General features: G+C 35.6%; 1 protein-coding gene across 1 annotated transcript; it reads left to right on the forward strand.

The window, feature by feature from the left end:
- Positions 1-1089: 1089 nt before the first annotated feature.
- On the forward strand, positions 1090-13692 carry LOC110637091 (pollen-specific leucine-rich repeat extensin-like protein 2). Its single transcript, XM_058152235.1, has 4 exons — positions 1090-1351; positions 12497-12633; positions 12979-13107; positions 13453-13692. The coding sequence occupies exons 1-4, from the start codon at positions 1090-1092 to the stop codon at positions 13690-13692; spliced, it is 768 nt and encodes a 255-aa protein (XP_058008218.1).
- The last annotated feature ends 390 nt before the right edge of the window (positions 13693-14082 follow it).

Genomic DNA, 14082 nt, shown 5'->3' on the forward strand with positions numbered 1-14082 from the left:
CTCATTAAACTCAAAAGTGATATTTGTTTATCTTTTGTAGGTCATTCATGAAGATTGGGCAAATTAACACATGTAGCAAAAATAAAGAATTGAAAGGGAGCAAGTATAAAGCAAAATTCTGCACTTTATCCAGTACCTATGAACACTAACACCTTTAAACTTGTGCTAAATTGCTGATATTGCAATCTACTTGATAGCACATGTTTAATTTTGTGTCTTGTGTAAATTCTGTGAAATGCAACTTAAATGAGGATCAATTTTGATATTTAGGACTAATGTGAGCTTTATTAAAGTGCAAAAATAGTGTTTGTTAAGTTTTACCTTTTAGTGTATATATAGGTTTGTAATCTGTTAGAAATTTACATGTTTTTATTTGAAGTGCTGCTAGTTTTTATAGTCTGCTGATTTTTGTTACTGTTCACGCTACTGTTCATGCTGCTTAAAAAGTCAATTTCTATGTCTTTTCTGCAATTTTTGAAAGTTTGGAACTAGTCTCAAATGCTGCTGAAAATGTGCTTTTGGTATAAGTTTAGGAATAAGACCATTTCATTAAGTTGCAAAAATGTAATCACAATTGGTGCCTAATTTGAGCTAATTACCACATGCATGTACAATGCTTGCTAAGTTTATGAGAGATGATGAGCTTAGATTTTTCAAATTGGTGGTATTAATGTGTATTTGGTAATTGCTAAGGGTCATGATAGCATTCCATAGCATTTGAACTATTTTTGGTAAGTAAAATCACAATTTTTCCCAAAACCTAATGAAACTTGCTGATGATGTTGCTCACTAAGCTGTATCCTATGCAAATTCTGCTGAACCCTATGCTTAACCCCAAGCATAACCCAAATTACTAGATATCTGCCCCACATTATAAAAAGCCCAAAACTTCCGCCATTTTTATGAAGTCCCCGCCCAAACTCCCGATAAACTACAGCTTCATTCCGCCGACTCCCTTCCCACACCATTTTTTTCGGCATTTTTAGGGAATCTGAAAAGTTTATTTCTCTTCATTAAATGGGGAGAACCAAGATGTGGTCCACCCACAAACCCAAACCCAGAAAATATCGACGCTCTGTTAGATCGAAAATGGGTATTCCATCTTCTCTACCCACAAACCCTAACCCCAGTCCCAGTCCACCGCTACCTCAATCGCCACCACCGCAAACACTATCGCTACCTCAATCACCACCACCGCAAACACCACCACTACCCCAGGGCCAAACACCAACTCTCATTCCGCCGACCCCCTTCTCGCCACAAACTGAGCCACAAAATGAAACACCCATTTTTGAAACTTCGTTCCAAGAACCAATGTCTGAACCTGCGCCAACTCAAACCAAATCTAAATGTAACACCCCTAAGTTCGGTAGTGCGTTCTATTGTTCCGGTGACCAGTGTTGTCCGGACAGCTAGGATGCCTAGAACTACACTTCGATATGAGTGAGGAGACATTAAATAATGAAATACAAGAAAAGGAAATATAAGAAAAACAAAGGAAAAATAATAGCAAAGAAATGTAACCAAGTTAAGCGAGCCGAAAACCCTAGCGATGGGTGACCGCATCGGGAAGTCACAGCGTGGACCATTGACTAACCCTGGACTGCGGGGAACTCTGGAAAATATTTTTAGGACTCCAATAAATATTTATTGAAGTATAAATATCATTAGAAATATCAAAGAAAAATTAAATAATTAGTACAAAGAAAAGTGAGAAATCGAAAATCGGACAAAACCCGATGTTACCGAAAAATTGGGAATGCAACCCGAACAGGGGCATTATGGTCATTTGACACCCCGAGTTGTCTTTTGACCTAAATGTCCATTAAAAATAAATAATATTACACTTAGAAAATAAAATGAAAAATTAATTTGGTGGTACCTAATGTAAATAGCCAAAAGTGGAGTGAAATTGTGTAATTAACACATTTAACATATTATATGATTTAAATTTGGTTAGTGGACCACTAGGGATTTAATTAAGGACTAAAGGGGCAGGTGTACACCCATTATACAATCTGCCATTTCATCTTCAAGCTTGGGAATTTACCATGGCCGAATGAATTTCTCCAAAAACCTCCATGGCCGCAAATTGAAAAAGCTCCATTAACTTCCTTCATTTTACTTCCAATCACCTAGATTTCTTCATTAAAGATTGTCTACACATCATAAGGAAGAGTTTGATACCAAAATTAAGAATTTTAATCAAGGTTTAGCAAGTTCCAACCATAGGTAAGTTTACATTTTTTGAATATTGTTTTGTTAAACTTTGTGTACATGTTATGGGTGTTGGATTTGTGAAGAAAATTTTCAAGTTTGAGAAGTTATTGATATGTTCATTTTGGACAGCCATGGAGTTATGTATTTAAGGAAATATTTATACATATATTTGATGAGAAATGATGTTGATTAGGGTGATTTAATATCCTAGTAAATTATTCCATATGTATATGGTGATTTTGCACTTGGAATGGAAATTGATGAATTGTAGGACACTTTGGTATTGAGGAACATTTTCAGCAGCCTTCGGACTCTTGGATAAATGTATGTGTTCATGAAGGTATTGGCAGAATATTGACATTAAGGATTGATGGATATGTATATAGATTGATTGTGTAAAGTGTATGTAAGAATGAGTAATGTTTAGGTGTATATGTGATTGTACTTAGACTTTGTAAATTTGAGTTTTAATTGCTGTATTAAGGATAATTGTAATCTGCCCAAAGTGATATTAAAGTGAAGTGGAATATGGTTTTGGTAATGTACCAAAGCAGAATTGGTAAGGGAAGTGAACATATAGTAAGGTAAGGGTGTAATTGATGTATGTTTAAGCAATGTGATTAAGGCAGTATGCATTTTAGCCTATAACTTTAAATGTGTAACCTCAATTGGTATGAGACCAATTGGAGGTGAAACTAGGCACAAAATGTGCCAACTTTCATTGAGAAAGCATACAAAAATTCTGCTTGCAAGTTGGCATGAAAAATGACCAATTCGGATTAAGTGCAATTGAAACCTAAAAATTGACCAATTGGGCAGCAGTTAGTGTTTAGGCCATAACTCACTCAAAACAGGTCCAATTGACCTGAAATTTCAACCATGAATAGATAAGACCCATACCTACAAGTCTAATGAAGACACCAAAGCCCAGAAATGACCATAAGTATGTCAAACAGCTTGCACAAGTTCGGGTCCAAAAACTGGCCGAACCAAAGTTGACCAAAATTGACCAAAAATGACCAAATTTGATGCCATTTGACCAGCAATAGTAAAATGACCATAACATGGTCTACATAACTCGGATTGACCTAAAAGTTTGCCCCGTGTTCCATAAGACAAAGATCTACAAGTTTGTAGTTTTGACTGAAACCCGAAAACCGAGGAAACTAGGTCGTCCGACTAGGTCAAACTAGTATCCCGGAATCCAGCAAGTTGCATTAAAATGCACTAAACAAGGAAATGAGTTTGGTAAAACGTACCAACCCTAAAACCCTATCGAATGTGACATATTAATGACACTAAAACCTAATTTACCTAAAACGCATCGAGGGTCGGTATATTAGGTGATTGAGCAAATAATAGCCTTCAGTGAATTACTTATCGAACATTATCGTTAGAGACAATTTATTTTAATACTGAAACACTTCAAATTGTGTTTCTCAGTTAGCAAGGACTCAGGAAAAGGGAAGGAAACACTGAGTCCAGACCAGGAGACAGTTATCAGAGGTTTGTGCACAACTGGTTTTTAACTGATTTTGTTTTGAAAATTTCATATGACTAAATGATATGTTTTTCTCATGTATTATGTTTAACAAGCATTGGATTTAATTCAATGATTATTGAAATTGTTATAGTATGTATGAATTTAGCTTTGTGAAATGGTATTTCCACAAGTATTAAGCATTGTTATAGATTGAATAAATTATGTTCTGGAAAATTGTGATAGAACATGTTTTGAATTGTGATGGTAATTTTCATGGAAAAATGCAAATTATGATTTGAATTGTGTTGAGCATAAAAATTATTGGATATTGGAATTGACTTTAAATCGAATTATTTTGTGATTTATGCTCACTAAAAGGATTGTGATATTGTTTTATATCTCACTATAGATGCTTGACTAGGTTATTACCCGTCTCTCTCATTTGTTGAGAAGACAATGGAGTTAGTTGTGTTTTGATTAACATGGTGCGTGCATAGGCTTAGATTTTCATCTGATTTGAAGTTAGATCTAAGTTTATTTTATCGTTATGGCCCTTGCAGAAGATTCATTATTGTGATGGTACTGTGCACGATGATTCGACCTCCCCGACCATAGGGAGTTAGAATCACATCGAAGATGGCCCTATCGGATTAGTCTTGCATAGTTAGTGAGATAAAGAATGGTTTTTGAGATAAAGAATGAGTTTTGAGATCTGATGATGATTTTGAGATACTGATTATGATTTTTGAGATACATAATGATTTTTGAGATACAGAATGGCTTTTGAATGGTAAAGAATTGTGATTTCAATTATGACTTATGTATAATTGATTTTGTTGGGATTACCTAAATGGTTAGTTATGAATTGATAAATTGAATTTCATGATCGAAGTCATTTTATACAAATGATTCACATTATTGGCAATGAATATTTTGAGTTTTGGAATTTGATGAGTATTCAGATTTCCAAATTATTTACTATAAATTTTGTCAACGTATATAGTACTATGTTTTAAATTATAGTTGTGCACCACTGAGTTCACCACTCAGTGATAGCTTTGTATGCTGTCGCAGGTAAGAAGAGCATAGAGCAGTGATTAAGTTTCTTTGAAGACACTTTCAGATCAGCTCCAGGTATATTATAGGTATACCTATGTACATAGGTCTGATGTATGCATGTAATAATATGTATGTAAATTATTTGAGCAGTTGTAAATTAAAATTGTACATTGAAGTGTAAAGTGAATTATGAGTTATTTTAATTTGTAAAATTTGTATTATATTTCTTTTATCTCATCCTTTGAAAATACTAAAAAATTGTTGTGGATTGAGTTGAGAAAAATATTGTGTTGAATTTTGTTGGAGTTGAGATTTGGAAAAAATATTGAAGTGCTTTTTACAGGTTTTCTGAAGAACTGTTTTATCCAAAATACAGATGGCACTCTGCCAAAATTTTTTTCAGAAATTCCAAATAATTCAAATGTGTTAGTTCTACCACTTCAGTTCAAAAGGGTTTTTAACACCTGTAAATAGTGCTCACCACTGTAAAAGAAGTAAGAAAAGTTTTTAAAATCCCTTGTAGTATATTTAATGGATTATCGGTAGGAGAAGTACGGTAGTTCATTAGGTATACTACGGGATCATGTTACATCTTACAGGGGAGTAGGGTGTGACATGTTTTAGTGGTATCAGAGCAATGGTTTTAAAGTGAATTTCGAACTGTGAATTTGAAATCTTTTTGTCAGAACTACAACTGCTCAAATGTTTGATACATATAGTACATTTACATCATAAATATGAACTAATGGAGAGGAATCTCTTTATGTTGGTTGTACAGGAATAGACAATATTGTGAAAAGATATGGAAGAGAAGAATGAGACAATAGAACAGTCTGTGATGGCAGAAGAACAAGCTGAGGCCCCAGCTCCACAAAGTGTCAAAGGTCTGACTGTACCAGTTTTACCGGTACAAATTACTGCACAAATGGCCCAGCAAATGGCCACTTTCTTTCAACAAATGGCTGATAATCACACCCAAGCCCAAATCTGCACTCCAACCCCACAAGGGCTGTGTGAAATGGAAAAGAGGGAGAAACCTATGGGTCAGAGCTCGAACAGTAAATTGAGAAAGAGAAAAGAATTTGAGGAACCCCGAACTCAGGGATACGATAAAGGTGGATCATTAAGACAGAGACCACCAAGGTCCATTTGTCGAACAACCAGAAGTTCCTACCCTCCCCGCCAATGTGAAACTTGTGGAAGATATCATGGTGGGATATGCTATAAGGCCTCTGGAGCCTGCTACAATTGTGGAAAACTTGGACACTTTGCTAAAGATTGTACTAAACCACCTCGATCTACTCTCCGGAATTCACAGACTGTCAGTCAGAGTCAAGATAGAAATAGAGTTGGTACTCTTCACCACTATAACACAGTGAATCAGCCCTAATATAGTAGCGCACCAGTCAGAGCGTCCACTATGCACCAAGGAGAAAGAGCAGAAACTTCAGATGTAGCTGCTGGTAAGTTCTTAATTTTTGAAAGAAACAATTAGTTATTATTTGATCCCAGCACTACTTAGTTATGTGTTAGTGTCAGAACTATATGTTCTGTTGTTATTCCTTTACATGGAAATGAATTTTGATGCGTTAGTGACTAGTCTTTTAGGATCAAAACTACAATAACAAGTATGATTGACATTAATTTTGGAAGAATTGTAGCTAAAAGTATTTTCTAACATACCATAAATTATAAAGCTAAATGGCGAGCCTACTTAATGTAAGGCAAGAGGATCTAAAAGTAAGTTACAGTAATAGAATTGCTCTAGATGAGGGCAAAGATGTTACTGTTAGTAATTGTCAAAGGAAATTGTAATCAGAATCGGTTTGGGATAAGAAAGATAAGATGTTAGAAAACCTAGTCCAGAGGTTATAACGTAGTGACTATATAATGTTCTCGATGTTTGTATTGTAAGCTGCAGATTACAGTACCGACACGGGATTATTGTGTAGAGCTACGTGCTTCCTTGTGGTACAATAAGTAAGAATATTTGTAAGTAATCTATAAATTGATACAGTTGCACCCGAATAGGGAACTATTACTGGAAATAAATGTGAAAATTTTAGTCAGAAATTTGAAACTTCAGAACTAGCCTGTCGAAAGACTACACTTGTAAGGTAGCTGGAGTCAGTAACTCGGTTACAATAATGTGAACTACCTGTACCACAGTAATTGCTATAAGCTTAGAGATATCAAGACAATGTATCATCCTCGCATGGAAGGACAATTGAAACAAGTAATTCAGGTAAATTCGGAAACTCATTGAGTTCCTATAAATAATGAAATAAAATGATAAAAATAACCTGTAAAATGTGATAAGCCCTCAAGAATATATCGAGAACTTGTGTCATTGAATCCGAGAGGAGATGGGACAGATACATCCCACTAACAGAATTTGTATACATTAATAAGTGTCAAGCTAGCATACAAGTGGCACCCTATGAAACATTGTAAGGGAATAGATAACTATGGATATTGTGTTGATATTTCTGAGGACACTGAATAGTCATGATGCAGTATAGGTTATAATTGTGAGACTAACCAAGTCTGCTCACTTTTGCCGATCGGATGGACTATAGCACAGAAAGATTGGCGGATTGTACATATATGAGATTGTAAAATTGCATGGAGTGCAGTATCAATTGTATCTCGACAGGATCCTAGGTTCACTTATAGATTAGGGTAGTCTTGAGAGAGCCCTAGGAACTAGATTGAACTTCAAAGACAAAGATTCCACCCGCAGACAGATGGCCAGTCTGAGAGGGTTATTCAGATATTGGAGGATATGCTACGGGCTTGTGTGATTGAATTTGAAGGTAGTTGGGATACACACTTGCCTTTGATTGAGTTTGCTTATAACAACAGCTACCAATCAAGCATTGGGATGCCTCCATATGAAGCTTTGTATGGTAGGAAGTGCAGAACTCCCTTATGTTGGGATGAAGTAGGTGAAAGGAAGATGATTGGGCCAGAAATTGTTCAGCAGACAGAGGAAAAGATCAGATTGATTAGAGATAGACTCAAGGCTTCATCAAACCGTCAGAAGTACAATGTGGGTTTGAAAATAAGAGATATTGAGTATGCAGTGGGTGATAAGGTATTCCTCAAAGTTTCTCCTTGGAAGAGAATTATGAGATTTGGCAGAAAGGGGAAACTGAGTCCTCGTTTCATTGGACCATATGAGGTTCTAGAAAGAGTGGGTCCTTTGGCATATCGGTTGGCATTACCTCCAGAGCTAGCAAAGATACACAGTGTCTTCCATGTATCCATGTTAAGGAGGTACAGATCTGACCCATCTCATGTACTATCAGTTGAAGAGATTGAGGTAAATCCAGACCTCTCATATGAGGAAGAACCCATAAAAAAATTCTGGCATATGAGGTGAAGCAGCTAAGGAATAAACAGATACACCTGGTTAAAGTGCTGTGGAACCATCATTCAGGCCAGGAAGCTACTTGGGAACGTGAAGAGGATATGAGGAGACAGCACCCACAGCTGTTCAGAGACTAATGCCAAGTAAAATTTCGAGACGAAATTTATTTAAGGGGGGGAGAATTGTAACACCCCTAAGTTCGGTAGTGCATTCTACTGTTCCGGTGACCAGTGTTGTCCGGACAGCTAGGATGCCTAGAACTACACTTCGATATGAGTGACGAGACATTAAATAATGAAATACAAGAAAATAAAATACAAGAAAAACAAAGGAAAAATAATAGCAAATAAATGTAACCAAGTTAAGCGAGCCGAAAACCCTAGCGATGGGTGACCGCATCGGGAAGTCACGGCGTGGACCGTTGACTAACCCTAGACTGCAGGGAACCCTGGAAAATATTTTTAGGACTCCAATAAATATTTATTGAAGTATAAATATCATTAGAAATATCAAAGAAAAATTAAATAATTAGTACAAAGAAAAGTGAGAAATCGAAAAATGGACAAAATCCGGTGTTACCGAAAAATCGGGAATGCAACCCGAACAGGGGCATTGTGGTCATTTGACACCCCGAATTGTCTTTTGACCTAAATTTCCATTAAAAATAAATAATATTACACTTAGAAAATAAAATGAAAAATTAATTTGGTGGTACCTAATGTAAATAGCCAAAAGTGGAGTGAAAGTGTGTAATTAACACATTTAACATATTATATGATTTAAATTTGGTGAGTGGACCACTAGGGATTTAATTAAGGACTAAAGGGGCAGATGTACACCCATTATACAATCTGCCATTTCATCTTCAAGCTTGGGAATTTACCATGGCCGAATGAATTTCTCCAAAAACCTCCATGGCCGCAAATTGAAAAAGCTTCATTAACCTCCTTCATTTTACTTCCAATCACCTAGATTTCTTCATTAAAAATTGTCTACACATCATAAGGAAGAGTTTGATACCAAAATCAAGAAGTTTAATCAAGGTTTAGCAAGTTCCAACCATAGGTAAGTTTACATTTTTTGAATATTGTTTTGTTAAACTTTGTGTACATGTTATGGGTGTTGGATTTGTGAAGAAAATTTTCAAGTTTGAGAAGTTATTGATATGTTCATTTTGGACAGCCATGGAGTTATGTATTTAAGGAAATATTTATACATATATTGGATGAGAAATGATGTTGATTAGGGTGATTTAATATCCTAGTAAATTATTCCATATGTATATGGTGATTTTGCACTTGGAATGGAAATTGATGAATTATAGGACACTTTGGTATTGAGGAACATTTTCGGCAGCCTTGGGACTCTTGGATAAATGTATGTTTTCATGAAGGTATTGGCAGAATATTGACATTAAGGATTGATGGATATGTATATAGATTGATTGTGTAAAGTGTATGTAAGAATGAGTAATGTTTAGGTGTATATGTGATTGTGCTTAGACTTTGTAAATTTGAGTTTTAATTGTTGTATTAAGGATAATTGTAATCTGCCCAAAGGGATATTAAAGTGAAGTGGAATATGGTTTTGGTAATGTACCAAAACAGAATTGGTAAGGGAAGTGAACATATAGTAAGGTAAGGGTGTAATTGATGTATGTTTAAGCAATGTGATTAAGGCAGTATGCATTTTAGCCTATAACTTTAAATGTGTAACCTCAATTGGTATGAGACCAATTGGAGGTGAAACTAGGCACAAAATGTGCCAACTTTCATTGAGAAAGCATACCAAAATTCTGCTTGCAAGGTGGCATGAAAAATGACCAATTCGGATTAAGTGCAATTGAAACCTAAAAATTGACCAATTGGGCAGCAGTTAGTGTTTAGGCCATAACTCACTCAAAATAGGTCCAATTGACCTGAAAGTTTAACCACGAATAGTTAAGACCCATACCTACAAGTCTTATGAAGACACCAAAGCCCAGAAATGACCATAAGTATGTCAAACAGCTTGCACAAGTTCGGGTCCAAAAACTGGCCGAACCAAAGTTGACCAAAATTGACCAAAAATGACCAAATTTGATGCCATTTGACCAGCAATAGTAAAATGACGATAACTTGGTCTACATAACTCGGATTGACCTAAAATTTTGCTCCGCGTTCCATAAGACAAAGATCTACAAGTTTGTAGTTTTGACCGAACCCGAAAACCGAGGGAACTAGGTCGTCCGACTAGGTCAAACTAGTATCCCGGAATCTAGCAAGTTGCATTAAAATGCACTAAACAAGGAAATGAGTTTGGTAAAACGTACCAACCCTAAAACCCTATCGAATGTGACATATTAATGACACTAAAACCTAATTTACCGAAAACGCATCGAGGGTCGGTATATTAGGTGATTGAGCAAATAATAGCCTTCAGTGAATTACTTATCGAACATTATCGTTAGAGACAATTTATTTTAGTACTGAAACACTTCAAATTGTGTTTCTCAGTTAGCAAGGACTCAGGAAAAGGGAAGGAAACATCGAGTCGGATCAGAGACGATTATCAGAGGTTTGTTCACAACTGGTTTTTAACTGATTTTGTTTTGAAAATTTCATATGATTAAATGACATATTTTTCTCATGTATTATGTTTAACAAGCATTGGATTTAATTCAATGATTATTGAAATTGTTATAGTATGTATGAATTTAGCTTTGTGAAATGGTATTTCCACAAGTATTAAGCATTGTTATAGATTGAATAAATTATGTTCTGCAAAATTGTGATAGAACATGTTTTGAATTGTGATGGTAATTTTCATGGAAAAATGCAAATTATGATTTGAATTATGTTGAGCATAAAAATTATTGGATATTGGAATTGCCTTTGAATCGAATTATATTGTGATTTATGCTCACTAAAAGGATTGTGATATTGTTTTATATCTCACTATAGATGCATGACTAGGTTATTACCCGTCTCTCTTATTTGTTGAGAAGACAATGGAGTTAGTTGTGTTTTGATTACCATGGTGCGTGCACATGCTTAGATTTTCCTCTGATTTGAGGTTAGATCTAAGTTTATTTTATCGTTATGGCCCTTGCGGAAGATTCATTATTGTGATGGTACTGTGCATGATGATTCGACCTCCCCGACCATAGGGAGTTAGAATCTGATTCGACCTCCCCGACCATAGGGAGTTAGAATCACATCGAAGATGGCCCTATCGGATTAGTCTTGCATAGTTAGTGAGATAAAGAATGGTTTTTGAGATAAAGAATGAGTTTTGAGATACAGTATGATTTTTGAGATACAGTATGATTTTTGAGATACATAATGATTTTTGAGATACAGAATGGCTTTTGAATGGTAAAGAATTGTGATTTCAATTATGACTTATGTATAATTGATTTTGTTGGGATTACCTAAATGGTTAGTTATGAATTGATAAATTGAATTTCTTGATCGAAGTCATTTTATACAAATGATTCACATTATTGGCAATGAATATTTTGAGTTTTGGAATTTGATGAGTATTCAGATTTCCAAATTAATTACTATAAATTTTGTCAATGTATATTGTACTATGTTTTAAATTATAGTTGTGCACCACTGAGTTCACCACTCAGCGATAGCTTTGTATGCTGTCGCAGGTAAGAAGAGCATAGAGCAGTGAGTAAGTTTCTTTGAAGACACTTTCAGATCAGCTCCAGGTATATTATAGGTATACCTATGTACATAGGTCTGATGTATGCATGTAATAATATGTATGTAAATTATTTGAGCAGTTGTAAATTAAAATTGTACATTGAAGTGTAAAGTGAATTATGAGTTATTTTTATTTGTAAAATTTGTATTATATTTCTTTTATCTCATCCTTTGAAAATACTGAAAAATTGTTGTGGATAGAGTTGAGAAAAATATTGTGTTGAATTTTGTTGGAGTTGAGATTTGGAAAAAATATTGAAGTGCTTTTTACAGGTTTTCTGAAGAACTGTTTTATCCAAAATACAGATGGCACTCAGCCAAAATTTTTTTCAGAAATTCCAAATAATTCAAATGTGTTAGTTCTACCACTTCAGTTCAAAAGGGTTTTTAACACCTGTAAATAGTGCTCACCACTGTAAAAGAAGTAAGAAAAGTTTTTAAAATCCCTTGTAGTATATTTAATGGATTATCGATAGGAGAAGTACGGTAGTTCATTAGGTATACTACGGGATCAAGTTACATCTTACAGGGGAGTAGGGTGTGACACTAAAGGTAAAACTAAAAAGGCTGCAGGTAGACCCAAGAAAGCCACTGTCGGAAAACGAAAAGGAGCACCCTCTGTTCCTTTGGACTTAAACTCTCCACCTTAACCTTCCTCTGAACCAGTCAGTAAAAGAACTAGATCCTCCTTGCAAATTCCATCACCAGCTATTCAAACCCCTGTACCTCAGTCACCCTTACACTCTCCCCTGCCTGCCACTGCTCTAGCAGCACCTGCGTCATCTGTCGATGATATAGAGGAGGTACTTTCTCCATTACCTTGGGCCTTTAAAGACATGGATACGAAAAATGCTTATGAGAGTTTAGCTTCTAAACCTATTTTGGCAAACAAATATATGGATGAGCAGATTTTAAAAGAATTAGTCATTTATGACTCTGTATTTGCCTATTTAGATGCTGTCAACTGGACTAAGTTTGCTAGGATTAGGGAACCAGTGTACAAGGTTTTGACATTGGAATTTTTGAGTTCCTTAAGGCTGAATTTCAAATTGACAGTACCTGAGCATAAGGATGTGATCTATTTTCGATGTGCTGGCATTGATAGGGAGTTAGACATGGATGCTATGAATGCAATTTTTGGTTTTCAGGGTTCGAGCTATAAAAATATAGAGTGGCAACAAACCATCTATGACCCTGTTCAGTTTTGGAAAGACATTGCACCTTTTGGGGGTTATTATAGACAGAGGACAGCCAAAGCGTCTAGGATAGTTGATCATGTATTGAAACACCTCCATAGATTCATCTCTTACACTGTTTTAGGAAGGGGACACAGTAACAGCATTGTGGGTGCTAGAGATTTATTTTTCTTGTGGTGTATGAAGGAGAGAAAACAAGTGAGCACAGCCCATTTCCTAGCTACTCATTGGCACCAAATTGTCACAAAGCATACCAAAGGTAGTATAGTCTTTGGAGGCTATATAACTGCCATAGCCAATTCATTTAGCTTTGATGCTAGTCTATATAAGCTACTGCCAGTGTCTGGTGAATCATATATAGACAGCATAATGTTGCTACACAAGGATGTTTGTGAGAAAGTAGGACATACCTATGCTTTGTTACAGCAGCATCCTGAAGCCAGTGGTATTGCAGGCCCAACTACCTTTGCACCAGCAGAACCCCAAACAACCACTGCCCCGCAGTTTTCAGCAGATATTTTGTCCCTCTTAAAATCATTGGAATCTAAAATAGCCAGTTTCACTGTCCAACCATCTATTCCCTCACCTGACACCATAGATATCCTTGCAACCTTGAAGAGCTTAGAAGTCAAAATTGATACCATGGGTCAGCAGCAGGTCAACTAAAAGAAGAAGCTAGAAAAGAAACTTAAAAAGAGATTTTCATCTCTTAAAATGAAACAGAAGCAGCAACAACTTCAAATGTTGGAACTCTACAACAAATTAGCCCAATCTAATAACAATTTATATCATTGGGGCCAAGACATGCTTCAAGAAATGAAAGACCTCACATAAAATTTGGAAACTGCTTCTGAAGCTTCAGATCACAATGAACCTACTGCAGAACCTGAAGCAGACCCTGGTACAACAACAAAGCCTTGATAGCAGAGCTTGAACAGTAACAGTAGTTTATTACTAGTTTTAGTTCTTCAATTCAGTTTTAGTTTCTGTTTTAGGTTTATTTTGTAATCTGTTTCTTTTAATCTTCAAACCTTAGTAATAGTTGTAATACTTTGG

This window comes from Hevea brasiliensis, chromosome 9, assembly GCF_030052815.1.
Source record: "Hevea brasiliensis isolate MT/VB/25A 57/8 chromosome 9, ASM3005281v1, whole genome shotgun sequence".
Taxonomy (NCBI): domain Eukaryota; kingdom Viridiplantae; phylum Streptophyta; class Magnoliopsida; order Malpighiales; family Euphorbiaceae; genus Hevea; species Hevea brasiliensis.